The following is a 14,771-nucleotide window of genomic DNA, read 5'->3' as shown; positions in this document are numbered from 1 at the left end:
TCAGGGTTTTTATGTGTTTATATATTAAGCATGAATCACCTTAACCCATTTCCCACCCAGAGTAAACAATTTCATGACATAATAGGTCATTCAGCAAACTTTTTCTAGCTTTTGTTTCTCGTTTTCCTGGATGGGTCTTTCCTAGAACTACTCTTGGAAAAAAAAGAAAGAAAAACACAGTATAGTGTCATAAAGGGCTCTTTCCATCAGAACTACTACCTTACATCTATAGTGGTCAGCAGCTCTCTACTGGCTAATAGGGGGTCCTGAATGTGTACCCCTTCTTCTAAATATATCTATTTACTCCTGTTTAGAGGAGTAGGAATATTAGCATGAATCATTTTCGGCATGGTTTTACATTGTGGGAGTACCCAAACCCTTCACAAGGCTGTAAGAGGGCTTATTTTTTGTGGGACAAATCGAGGATACCCATAGGAAAGTAAAACCACTGTAACTATTATCCAATAGGAAGACTAGCTAAGTGCAGCCTTGAATCCATACATGGTAAGTATCTAAAAAAAAAAAAAAAAAAGGGAAAAGGCGGACACCGAGCAAACCGTAGTGCAGCATACATGGTAAGTATGGATGGATCTATCACAATAGCAGTTGTAGCTTTTCCATTTAAGCAGATGGAAGCTTTGACTCACCACTCTCCCACGATCTGAGTAGGTTGGCACCTTTTGATGTCCACAATTTCACTGATGAGCCACATGTAGATTGTAGAACCACCCAGAATGGATCTCCAGTGATGAAAAGGTTAGGACCAGTGGCGTAACTAGCGCCATAGCAGCAGAGGCAGCTGCCACAGGTCCTAGGACATTAGGGGCCCGGTAACAGCCACTACTGCTGCTATCATTATACTCGGGGGTCTTTTCGGACCCCCGAGTATAATGGTTGGCGGACCGGGAGAGGTAAGAAACATAAAAAACACTCTTAATTACCTCTCCACGATCCGTGCAGACTTCGGCCTAGTCGTCTGACGTCTCATGACCCCGGCCTGCGTCCCGGGTCATGTGACGTCTGACGTAATTGATGATCGACTATTTCGGAGGCCGACAGCATAGGAGACGGGAGATAGATGAGTAACAGAGTTTTTTTTTATGTTTTTCTCCCCCTGGGTCTCCGATTATTATACTCTGGGGTCTGAAAAGATAATAGTGTGTGCAGGGGCCACTATGGGGTACAATACTGTGTGTAGGGGCCATTATTGGGGATAATACTGTGTGCACGGGCCACGATGGAGGATAATACTGTGTGAAGGGGCCACTATGGGGCATAATAGAGCGCGCAGGAGGGGGTCGGTCGAGGTCGTCGGTGTCGGTCGGGGGGGGGGGCATGTCAAAAGTTCGCCATGGGGCCCCACCATTCCTAGTTACGCGACTGGTTAGGACTATGAGTGATGATGTAGATATCTTTTGTGAGTCTGATATTTTTAAAGAATCACATATGCATTTTTCAGACATATAACGCTAACTCATATGCTAGTTGTGTAATATGGTTCATCCTACTCCAGTTTCATCAATACATTTGAAACCCATAATGGGAAGCGGGGTCAGGTGCTCACCAGTTTGATCACCAGCACAATGCGTACTCTTTGTGTAGATGGTCTTTCCTCTGTGTAGGATTTCTGAACTACAAAATTGCATCATCACCTATACTGTACATCACCTCCTTGTTTCTCTGCATGCCCCTGCAGGGCTGCTAAAGGTATCATATCTGATGTATATAAAGAAGAAGGACTGCACTGATGTAGTAGGCATATGCCTATAATAGATAGCTTCAGAGTTATAAATCTCTGCTGACCCACACCGCCTGCTTCTGCTAACTGTACTATGCAGAATCAGACTGTAAAGGTGTGATAATTTACATAAGTGGTTTGTTGGCAAATAAAACAACTGCATATTCAAGTCCCTAAGCAGGACTAAGAAACACATTATTTTTTTTTAAGAATATAAAAAAATTGTACTTAAATCATCCCCTTTCCCCATTATACATCTAAAAATAGCAAAAAAAAAAAGTCAGAAATTTATCCCATTTCACCACCAAAAATCTTTATTTTAAAATTTCCCAAAACATGCTGTGGAATAAAGATAGGAAAACCAAACCAAGTATTGAAAATTAGCTATCTTCAAAAGAAGTTCATAAAGTAATAATCCACCAATTTGGTTGAGCAGGCCATTGGACCATCGATAATTGCTGGGATATATTTTCTATATTTTTCGGCGTTCTACATTCTCATACCATTGCATGGGTAATGGTGCATTGTATGAAACCTTGGAGGTAACACACCTGTAGACATATCTTTCTTGATGTTAATGTTCATGTAAGGGGGTGATCACATTACCATTGCTAATGTCCTCTGCTGTCTTATGTCAGGATGACAGCAACGGACATTAAACTGTCACAGAGAACGATCATAGACTGATTTTGTGTCCGTTCCCATTGACCCCCATCCACATCTATAGCTCCCAGGACTGCAGGGCCCAGATGTGAGACCCCCACAGATCACCTACTGATGACTTATCCTGTGGATAGATCACCATTATGAGAAATTAATTTGGGGCTGGACAACCTAAGCAGGTTAAACACGTTAAATACATGTTGAAAAATACTGCGGTAACTATTGGTAAACCGCCTGCCTATATCAATACACTGTCAAGGTGTGATAGTTTACACAAGTGGTTTATTGATGAATACAAGGCGTTCATTTCAATGGAAAGCACCTGATTATTTCTTAAGGTTAACCATATCATGTGGCTATTTACCTAGCAAATTCTTCTACAAATGTTTTGTGACATTAAACCTTTACCAAGAATAGAAAGTACATTTTAGTGATCAATGGTATTACTAAGTCCTGACCCCCAAAGCCGAAGACTCTGTTGTCTAGACCAGGGTCCGTGTTGGCAAGCATGCAAATACCTTTGGTCCATGTCCTAAGCAGGAAGTGGAATCTTAAAGGATGTATCTATGACTTTAATACTGATGACTTTTTCTTCGGATAGGTCATCAATGGCAGATCAGTAAGAGGTCTGGCACCCCTAAGTTAATGGGAGATGACCTACAGTAAGCCTGGTGATGAGTGAGGGTGTCAGGGTGTCAGTAATGATCTGATACTGTTGGCCAATCCTAAGGATTGGATTATCAACCCATTCATTGCCCTGAACAATAATACTAATAATTGCTTATGGATGACAGCTGTATTATACTGACACTACACTATAACTGCAGGTATCGAAGCTAACTCTAATCCTGCCTGTTTAACCCCTTAGATGCTACAAACAAATGCAGGCCATCAACCCACCAAGAGGATCGGGGGGTTGCCATGAGGCCAAGAACCTAACAATGGCCTCCTGACTTGCCATGTATGGATGCCTATAAGGCGCTGCAAAAGAGGGTTTGTCAGATTTCCCATATTCAGGTGTAATATAATTATTACACTCTATATGACATCACAAGGTCTTGGATTTAGAAAAAAAAGAGGTGTTTTGAACAATATAAAAATAAAATTAAAAAAACTATTTTTTTAAGATAAGATAATCCTTTAATAGTCCCACCATGGGGAAATTCAGCAACTTGCAAAGTCCTTTGGTTAAGAAGAAAAAAGATTATACATAATTGATATGGCCGCATTTATCATAACCCATACCATAAAATGAACGCATTATTTTACCTGTATGATGAACATTATAAAAAAAAAAAGTTAAAATAGTTGTTTTACGTTCATCCTACTTCTTGAAAGATTTGAAATATTATGAGATTTATAAAATGGCACCAAAACAAATCATTGTACTAAAGTTAATGTCTAATGTTGGAATTGCTTTGGCTTTATTTCATCCCTTCCTCCCTACATAGGCTATAAATTACATTATATGCATGCTTGCCAATAGTCCCAATTTTGTCATGAGTGTCCCAAATTTTCAGCAAATTCAACTTTTTTCTACATGAAAAAGTACAGTTATTGCGTAACCCCAAAGTGGCCGCAAAATCACGCAGCGTATACGAGACTAACTCCCATTGAAATCAATGGGAGCGTATACGGCGCTCAAAATCTCACACGGCGTATACGTGCCAGGTCATGCTGCACGTTACTCCCTGTGAATGCACCCTCAGGGAAAATTCTGCTAGTGGAAAAAAAAAGCTAGCAGAACCCATTGAAATCAATTGGAGGCTTTTTTTCAGCGTGGTAAATTCCACACCAAATTCCTCACCATTTTCCTCCGGGTGAATGGACACTTAGGGTAAGAACACAGAGTTTTTTGGTCAGGAAAAAAACGCTTTAGGAAAAGTCATGAGACGTTTTTTGACGTGTTTTTCAGGCGTTTCCTCCTGACAAAAATCAATGCAAGTCAATTGGGGGTGGAAAATCTGCCTAACGTTTTTTGAGGCTTTTTTTTTGCCTAGCTAGCGGTTTTTCCACCTCCCATTGACTTGTATTGATTTCCTGAGGTGGAATCCACCTGAAGAGCGGATTTTTCCTGCTAGCGGAAAAAAAAAAGATTACATAGGACTGTATGGTGAGGCGTTTTTTGGTCAGGATTTTGAGGAAGATTCCTTACCAAAAAACTCCATACGAGGGGCCACATGGTGGCTCAGTGGTTAGCACTGCAGCCTTGCAGTACTGGAGTCCCTGGTTCAAATCTTGCCAAGGGCAAAAAAACATCTGCAAGTTTATATGTTCTCCCTGCGTTTGCGTGGATTTCCATCCCCTACTCCAAAAAAGACATAGTGATAGGGAAAAAAATGTACATTGTGTGCCCTATGTGGGGCTCATAATCTACAAAAAAAAAAGTGTGAACTCAGCCTTAGCGCTTGTTCACATGGGGCAGATTCTGATGCCGAATCCATCTCAGAATAGAGGTCTATGTAGACCGCTAGCTTCCTTTTATCCATGAGCAGTATGTTCCAGCTCACAGAAAAAAAGAAGCGAGCTGCCCTTTCTTCAACCAGATACTGCGGCTGAGTCAGCCCCGATGTCCGCCTCGCGATAGCACCCTCCACACTAGGCCCATTCAATTGGGCCTATTCCGGAGCAGGAGTCCGCGGTAGGCGCATTTTGGTCCTATTCTGACGCGGCTTCCCACATCAGAGCCAAAATACGCGGCCCGTATTAGCGGCCAGAGTAGCTTTGGTGACACAAAGGGGGGGGGGGTTAAGTTATAGCTATTTGGTGGATTTCTTACTATTAAAGATATGACACTCACAGAACACTATTTACACTTTTATTTGTATTAAATTTAATTTTTTGGACAATACATAAAGTAAAATCAACAGTGAAACATGAACAAACTCAGAGATCACTTTTTAAATAATTGTACCCCTTCCCAACATCCGTAATAGTACATACCGGACCTTTAAAGATGGCGGCCATCATAGCCCTTGAGTCTTCACAGTATTTTATGACGGAGACCCGATATTAAAGAGGACCTTTCACCATATCCGGGCACAGGCAGTTCTATATACTGCCAGAAAGCTGACTGTCGGCTTTCCCGATCTGTGCCCGGTGTGAAGAGCTTACGGCCCGGTACCGTAGCTCTTCTATGGTCAGAAGGGCGTTTCTGACCATTAGCCAGAGACGTCCTTCTGCCTCGCGGCGCCAATCGCGCTGTGCTGTGGAGCGGGGAGGAACGCCCCCTCCCTCTGCTCACACAGCTTGTCCGTAGACTAGCATTATCAGGAGAGGGAGGGGGCGTTCCTCCCCGCTCCACAGCACAGCGCGATTGGCGCCGCGAGGCAGAAGGACGTCTCTGGCTAATGGTCAGAAACGCCCTTCTGACTGTAAAGCGCTACGGTACCGGGACCGATAGCGCTTTACACCGGGCACGGATCGGGAAAGCCGACAGTGCGCTGAATTCAGCGCACTGTCAGCTTTCTGGCAGTATATAGAACTGCCTGTGCCCAGATATGGTGAAAGGTCCTCTTTAATGAATACAGCTATAACTACATCCACGTATATCTCACTATCCCCCATATCCCTCCAGTGTACCCCACATTACTAACAAGCCCCGCACTATCCTCCATGTCCCTCTAGTGTACCCACATATTACTAGCAATCATCCCACTATCCCCCATGTGTACCCCACATTACTAACAAGCATTCCACTATCCCCCATGTTCCTCCAGTGTACCCCCACACTGTTACTATCCCACGTCACATCTCTCCCCCACACAGTCAACCTTCACCCCACATCTTCCTGTAAACTACACCGTGCACCTCACATCTCTTCCCCCACACTCAACTCTGAACTCCACATCTCTCCCCCTCACACTACACCCTTCACCCCACATCTCTCCACATCACACTATACCCTGAACCCCCCATCACTCTTCACCATGCATCTCTCCCCCTCACACTACACCCCACATCTCCCTGCAAACTACACCCTGCACTCCACATCTCTTCCCCCACACTCAACCCTGAACTCCACATCTCTCCCCCTTACACTACACCCCACAGCTCTCCATGTTGCTCCACTATACATGATACAGTGGAAGGACCTTCTTACAAGTAAAGACACGCCTATCCGGTCATGTGACCTGATGACGTCAGAAGATCCTTACGGCGTCTAGTATTTAGCTTTTACCGTATCACAAGTGCTGTAGAACCTGAGGCTACATAAAAATGGCGGCTGACTAACAAGGGACATGTATGCTGCGAGTAGTTTGCGCTCTAGTGGCTGTGAGTCCTCTTGTGTATAGCGCGGTTATTTGAAGCTGCCGTGGGTTTACACATGGCGGACACGACTGTGATACAGGCAGGGGGCGGACAGTTTAGTTCTCCCCCGGTAAAGATGCTGGCCGTACAGCTGAAGCAGTGCAAGAAACGACCGGGAGCGCCGCCATCGTTCTGGCTGGAGAGGTCGCCTGGTGGTGGGGAGCTGGAGGTCAGCGTGGTGTGGATGCAGGGCAGTGTCATCCAGGTGCGGCCTGAACGCGGGACCACATTGCGCCTCAGTGATGGCTCCCACACCTTCACTGTATGCGGGGCAGAGAAGGTGCCCAAAGGGAAGCCGTGCCTGGAGCAAGGTATGGCGCCTGACGTGTACAGGACACTGCGGCTGCTGGTATATGCGATCTATCACTGGCTTTATGGCCCCCGAAATAAGAAATGTGTACTAGTGTTAGTTAGTAATGTGTTAGTTGCAGTGTTTCCACCCCCTTTGGATACGGATTCCTGTGCGTTTTTGTTACTGGTACTGTACACCTCTGAAATGAACAGCTCGTGCTTCCTCCAGAAGATCACACTTCTTTATTACTGTAGGAAGGGGGTAGAGGAATTACTAAAAACTGGAGGAGAGATGGAAAGTCCCTGTTATAGAAAATACCCAATTTTTCCCGCAAGATATATAAACTGCATTGAACTCAAAGCATGAATATTTTTTAGTAGATTCTGAATTATGATGGAGACGTGCAGTAAGCATAGGGTTAAATCCAGGGTTCACTTATTAGTTGTTATAAATAAGATACACCAAAAAAAATTGGTGCAACTAGGATGTATGAAAGGATCATAAAACCTTAACGTTGTGAATCGCTGCCAAAGGCCCTTTCTGGTTCTGTTATACGTATGCGGGAAGTGCCAGCGTTTCCGTAGGTATAATTGACAGCGTCTTTTAAATCGCAGAATTTCCGCTTCAGGTTTTTTTCTGCAATCTAAAACACAGCGTTTTCACAATGTGGGGCCCCTAAAGGGGTTTTCCAGGCCCTAATTGATGACCTAACCTAAGGATTGGTCATCACTTGTAAAGATTGCTAGGGGTCCAACCTAAGCCCCTGGCCAATCGGCTGTCTAAGGCACAGCGCCATACATTCATACAGTGGCTGTGCTTGGTATAGCAGCTCAGCACATTCATTTGGTGAGTGAGATGTCACGTGGCTGGAGAAGAAGAAGCTTAGGCTCAGTTCACACAGGGTATTTTGGTCAGGACTTTGAGGCCATATCTGCCTCAAAATCCTGACCAAAAAGATGGCTCCCATTGGAATCAATGGGAGCCGGTTAGTTTTTTTTTCCGGGATCGGTTTGTTACGGCTCACGGAAAAAAAGAACAGACGTGCTCTTTCTTCAGGCGGAGTGGCCTCACAATTCCCCCTGAAGACACTCCCTCCCGACTAGGCCTATTCATTTGGGCCTAATCCGGAGCGGTGTGCGCGACTGGATGCCGGTGCACTGCACCAGCATCCAGTCATAGCTACCCGTATTTTGGACTGGAACCTGAGATGACCTCTGCCTCAGGTTCTGGACCAAAAATACCCCGTGTGAACCTGGTCTTAGTGAGTGCCTCATTACAACCATGCAGTCCATTGGTAGTCCCAGGTGTTGGATCACCAATGATCATCAACTGATGATCAATCCCAAGTCCCATAAACCTCTACAGTGGTCAAGGAGTCATCTACATAAGAAAACTTGAAATAGAAGATGAAGTCCAGCAGAAATCATCTGTTTCTTTAAAATGCCTTTTTATTAATCTTGAACAATTAAAATCATTTGGATGGTTAGACAGAAATGATAATTCCCATAGTGGTGAAAAGCGTTCCTGGTTGACGCGTTTCGAAAGAGGACCTTTCTTAGTCGTAGCCTGAATCAACTATGGGTAAAGACCATACATATAGCAAAAAGTATGGGTTCAAGACAGCTATTACAAGTTCAAAAAATCATGTATTTAAACCAAGACACAGCCATGTTCACATGGTAAACCCCAATGCACACCACACCATAACTGTGATGAGAAATGACAGCAATGTAATATATATCTTATATGTAGCTGTAATGGCTCTCGTTGGACGGAATGTTTAACCCTCTAAGGTACTTTGATCAATAGTCTGCAGCATTTAAGGAGTTAATGGAGATATTCATGCATAACATACTTCTGTATTTGTGGGAGGAAAATCTGCAGCGTATTACAGTCCTAGCAAAGTTGCTGAGATTTTACCGGGTCTCATCCGCATGCTATGGAAAAAGAATATCTGCAGTAGAAACTGACTGTTTTGCATTTCAGAAGGTGAATTTAGCAGCAAATTGCCTGGAAAAAGTGTTTTCAATAGAAAAAAAAACTGCTTTTATTATGCAGAAGTGTTGAAGCATATAAAGCGCCCACACATGGTATTGACATGATCCTGACAATCCCGAATGATAAAATTAACCCCATAAAGAACAATGCAATGTAAGAAAATGGGAAATATGACAGAATAGGTTTTTCCCATTCTCCCTGCCAAAAATAATGTAAAGTTGATCAATATGTGATATGTTTTAGAAAATCTCAGTGCAAACTGTAGCAGCGAGTGTAGGTACGGACTATGGGGTGGTGCTGCAGGACCTAAGGATAGGCCATCAATCTTAGGAACCGGATAAAGTACACCTTGTAGTTCTATTCAGGGATGGAGTGTTATCACCTCCGGCTACAGAATAAAGAGATGAGTTATTGGTAATGATATCATACAATTATTTGCTTTCCTAGGAATTCAGTCCCTGAAGCCTTTACTGCTTGTCTATGACAGAGCCACCCCCGGAGTTGGAGGGTTAACACGCCAGCTCCACAGCCATTGTAGATCACTTTATTTACATGCAGACTTCTTGCAAGCATGGTTGGTTTTCACTTTCTGTTTCTTGTTCTCTGTAAGTTGTAGTTTGCTGAGTTATCTGGAAACCATAAATTGCACAAGTTATTTACATCCTATTATAAGAACAGCGGACAATTCCAGTAAGGCGTACAATTTGCATTTATATTGCCTTATATATAAAGGACCCTTTATACTCTGTGAATTGTTCTTGCATGTAAGGGGGTGTTCACATGTAGGAGTTTGATGCTGAATTTACGATGGAATCTGCAGTAGCGTTCTCCCTACCCCCTCCATCGAGTGGAAAAAAAATGCTCAATAGCTGCTCGCTGAGCTATTGAGACAGATTCCACCTTTAGAACTCCCATTGAAATGAATGGCAGCTTTGTCATTGACTTGGAATTGCTTAGAAGAGTAATGGTGGGTCAGCAATAATCAGGTGGTGGAGGTCTGATTGCAGTAACCTGGTCTGGCCACTACATACTGAATGGAGCTGTATGTCTGCTTCCAGCTCTGCATATTGATGTGGGTGCTGGATGTCAGACTAACTGCGTATGACTATGTGCTCTCCGCAGGCCGTGATTGAACCAACCGAGCTTCTGCGATCCCATTTATTCAATTAATTTGGACCACTGGACAGGAATAGGTCTTTAGTTTTGCGGCCCGGACTGATGTGTAATAAACAATCATGTGCATGGGCGAATACAAATGAATGGGTCATTGTGCTTTCCAGGAAAACCCCCGGATGGCGCACTGACCTACGCCGTGGTCGATTGAAAGGGGCCTTAGACCTGGGGCTGTAGAGTTGGTAGGCTAACTTTTCCCAGGTTATTTTTTTTTTTTTTTACTCTTTATTTCTGAAATTGTGTAACCAATGTACAGCACGATGGCTCAATGGTTAGCTTTTCAATGCTGAAACCTTGAATTAAAATCCAGCAAATGTCTGCAAGAAGTTTGTATATTCTGCCCGTGGGGTTCTTCCTGGTTGTCACGGAGCAAAGGTATACGTCTTCCTCCGGATGGTCTTTTGAATCAACACGGACGCAAGAGGTCGGGAGACAACAGCAATTTATTGTAATCCACAAAGTTAGTAGCCGGCAGCGGTCACATCAACCGTAATAACAATAAGTCCACAGAAGTCACAATCCAATGATAGCTTTGGTTCCTTGGTCCTGTAACTAAATTCTGGCTCTCTGCAGAGCTGTGCACAGGCCGGCTAACACATACTAACTGCTAGCTATATACTATATACTAAACTGTTACACCTATACCTGGGGGTGGGAAGGGCTGAGCCACAGATCCTTCCCCCCTCACCTATGCCAAGGAGAGCAGACTCCCTGTCTACTATGGACAATGCACCATCCAACATCTTCTTGGAGACACTGATCAGATTATCTCCACCCATTGTCCTCACTAGTTAGAGGTATTTGCATACAATGTGCTAACACACTAGACCCCAATCAGCCAACTACACATTGATGTATACAACAGGTTAGAGAATACATTCCACATGAAATATATATTACACATTGCCTATAGTATAGACTCTAACCATCCCGTGACAACCCCTCCCCCTCTCAAAACATGTGCATGACACAATTGGCCTACACAGGTAAATTGGGGAATGCACATCAGTCTCTATAGGTCATATGTCCTCCTGCCGGGATAACCCATCTGCGTTCTGGTGTTGGTTCCCTCGGCGGTACTGAATGGTAAAGTTGTAGGGTTGAAGGGCTGGCATCTGTCAGAAAATCCGGTGGATCCATGTTGGCGTCTCTCTGAGCTTGGCTTCGGGTCACTGCTCCCACAAAGTGGCACTGTAGATTTCCAACATCGTTGCCTAACAGAACATCGGCCGGCAGCCCGCTCATCACACCAATTGTGCATCGTTTTGGTCCATAACCATAGTCGAGTTCCACGGTAGCTTTAGGAATACGTCTTTGAGTACCCCCTGCCAACTTGATAGAAATGCCAGGACCCTCCTCTAGGGCCTCGGGTCGCACAACTCGGGGGTCCGCTACCGTTAGGAAAGCTCCCGAGTCCCGGAATCCAACAACTGTTCGGCCATCCAGTAGGACCTCCTGCAAGTGCTTCCTCTGAAGGTTTGCGGGATGTGTGGCGGAAGGCTGAATCCCATAGACCCCTGGAGGTGGAACAGATGTGTCATTCATGGAGTCATCTGGAAATGGGGCCAAACTTTCTGTCCTAGGAGTGGTTCCCAGGTAGTGAATAGGCCGGGATGCCACGGTGGCCCGTGCCCCCATGTTAACAGGGCAACTAGCTTGCAAATGTCCAGGCCGCCCGCACCCAAAACATCTGCGCTCTAGCATTCTTCCAGTAGGTCGTTGTCTAGGGACAGGGTTGTTCATAGCTGGAGGCCGATGGGCTGGGGCAGGGGTAGAGGGGGAATTGTAATCCTGAGGCCGGGCCCGAAAGGTGGTTGGCTGGCTGAAGGGTGTCTGGCGGACTGTGGTAGTTTTCCGCTCCTCTGCAAACAACCTCTTCCACTGCGGCTTGATGGTCAGGCCCTCATCTGCAAGAGAAGCAGCTTGCTCCACTGTGGCTGGGTTCCGTTCCAGCACCCACTCACGGATCTCAGCGGGGCACTGGGAAAAGAACTGTTCCTTAAGTATGACTTGGAGGATCTTATCGACTGTGACAGCCTCCTCTCCTTCTAGCCAGCGCTTGCATGCTTGCTTCAACTTGTGGGCGAACATGTGGAAGGAGCTTCCCCCATTGTAAGACAAAGAGCGGAACTGAACTCGGTAGGTCTCTGGAGTGACTGCATAATACTTCTGCACCGCTCTTTTAATGGCCTCATAGTCCCGCTGATCACTAGGGTCCATGGCTCTGAGAGCTTCCGCAGCCCCATCTCGTAGGTGCCCCACCAGATACCGGACCCAATCCTTCTCTGGGACTTCCATCAGGTGGCACTGGTGTTCGAAGTCCTGAAAATATCCATCAACATCCCCAGCCGCTTCCTCAAAGGTCTTGAAGTGTTTATGGGAGACATATGGTGGTTCTCTCACTGTTGGGCTGGGGGTCGACGTTTGATTATAATTCCTCATAGTTATCTCAGCCATTCGCATTTCATGCGCCATTCTTTCCTTTTCATGCGCCATTCTCTGTTCCTCCTTCTCCATTTCCTGAGCCCTCTGTAATGCTCTACTCCTTTGCTCTGCAGTTGCTTCTAGCCCCAGCACTGCCAATTCCTCCTCATACAAAACAACCCATCTGCTCTTTTGGGTCTGTACCTGCCACTCCTGTATCTCTCCTGTCTCCTGGGGGCAGCCCTCCTCATGGTCGCTTTGCAGGGTCATCTCCTCCAGTGCCTCGATCAGTTGATCTTTCGTTCTTCCCTGGTAACTCAGGTTTAGTTCCCGGGCCCTTACTTGTAGACTTGCCATAGTCCAGTTCCTGTATTCTGAGGTTGTGGCTCCATTAATCGCTGAGCTGCTGTAGTCCATCTCGCTGTCCGCTGTTGATACCACGGCTGCCAACCAGTTGTCACGGAGCAAAGGTATACGTCTTCCTCCGGATGGTCTTTTGAATCAACACGGACGCAAGAGGTCGGGAGACAACAGCAATTTATTGTAATCCACAAAGTTAGTAGCCGGCAGCGGTCACATCAACCGTAATAACAATAAGTCCACAGAAGTCACAATCCAATGATAGCTTTGGTTCCTTGGTCCTGTAACTAAATTCTGGCTCTCTGCAGAGCTGTGCACAGGCCGGCTAACACATACTAACTGCTAGCTATATACTATATACTAAACTGTTACACCTATACCTGGGGGTGGGAAGGGCTGAGCCACAGATCCTTCCCCCCTCACCTATGCCAAGGAGAGCAGACTCCCTGTCTACTATGGACAATGCACCATCCAACATCTTCTTGGAGACACTGATCAGATTATCTCCACCCATTGTCCTCACTAGTTAGAGGTATTTGCATACAATGTGCTAACACACTAGACCCCAATCAGCCAACTACACATTGATGTATACAACAGGTTAGAGAATACATTCCACATGAAATATATATTACACATTGCCTATAGTATAGACTCTAACCATCCCGTGACACTGGTACTCCGGTTTCCTTACACTTATAGAGAGCTTAGTTTGTGAGCCCTGTTTGGACAGCAAGTGATGACAATAAAGCGCAGTGGAATATGTTGAAGATATACAAGTAAATAAAAGTCAGCTGCTTACTTTGCAGTATGTTATTGACTCTTGTATTATGCACCTTGCTTGATGAACCTTTTTTTTTTTTTTTTTTTTTTTTTTTTCCCTCTCATCCACAGGAAAATATGTGATGGTGATGGGTTCTGTATTGTCCTGCAGCCCTGAGCCCATTCTTCGTGCGGTGAAGATCAGCGATCTGTCAGACAATCCTGTACATCGCACTATGTGGCAATATGAAGTAGAGGATCTACACATGAACATCAAATACAGCTAGCGTGTGCGATTCCCAAATGCTCCTGCCTTGGGTGTTCACTGGAATGAAGAGTCTTTAAGGCTTCTTTCACACAGTCAGTGTTTAGTCAGTGATTTTCATCAGTGATTGTGCGCCAAAACTAGGAGTGGCTTAAAATTACAGCACAGGTACAAATATTTCTAGAAGGGAGCGTTCACACTACCGTCTGTGTCCGACAGCTAGTGTCCGCTGCTAATGTCCGCACAAGATTTTGAACAGACATTAGCAGCGAACACTAGCTGTCTGACACCGACGGTAGTGTGAACACCCCCTTACACCTTATCTCTGTGTAGTCTACACTGCTAACTTTGGCTCACAATCACTGACCAAACACTGCCGTGTGAATGCCCCCTAAGGCTGAGGCCACACATTGTGGAATAGCTGCTATTTTTGTTGCAGATTTTTCTGCAGATTTTTGATCCAAAGCCAGGAGTGGATTGAGTATAAGGGAGAAGTATAAGAGCTTCCTATGCATTCCCCATTCCTTTCGTTGTCTCTCCTGGGTTTGGCTCAAAAAACTGCTTTGCCAGAACATGGGACCTCAGCCTAAAAGACTGTTTCTGGAAGATGTAGCAGGGAATATGTCCTCTGTGCTTTTTTGGGGAAAAATAACAGTATTAGGCTTGGTTCATGTTCATTCAGCCACATTTCCTGGTCTGACCATGTCAGGCTGGTATAGCCAATACACAGAAGGTTTCCTGCCCCAATATGGAGATGTGAAACAAGCCCAACATTGGTGATGGGT

General features: G+C 45.1%; 1 protein-coding gene across 1 annotated transcript; it reads left to right on the top strand.

The window, feature by feature from the left end:
* Positions 1-6,722: 6,722 nt before the first annotated feature.
* Positions 6,723-14,117, top strand: RMI2 (RecQ mediated genome instability 2). The gene is made up of 2 exons (XM_075284988.1): positions 6,723-7,023; positions 13,854-14,117. The coding sequence occupies exons 1-2, from the start codon at positions 6,729-6,731 to the stop codon at positions 14,006-14,008; spliced, it is 450 nt and encodes a 149-aa protein (XP_075141089.1). The 5' UTR covers positions 6,723-6,728; the 3' UTR covers positions 14,009-14,117.
* Positions 14,118-14,771: the final 654 nt, after the last annotated feature.

Source organism: Leptodactylus fuscus, chromosome 8, assembly GCF_031893055.1.
Source record: "Leptodactylus fuscus isolate aLepFus1 chromosome 8, aLepFus1.hap2, whole genome shotgun sequence".
Taxonomy (NCBI): domain Eukaryota; kingdom Metazoa; phylum Chordata; class Amphibia; order Anura; family Leptodactylidae; genus Leptodactylus; species Leptodactylus fuscus.
This window is presented reverse-complemented; position numbering and strand designations above follow the sequence as displayed.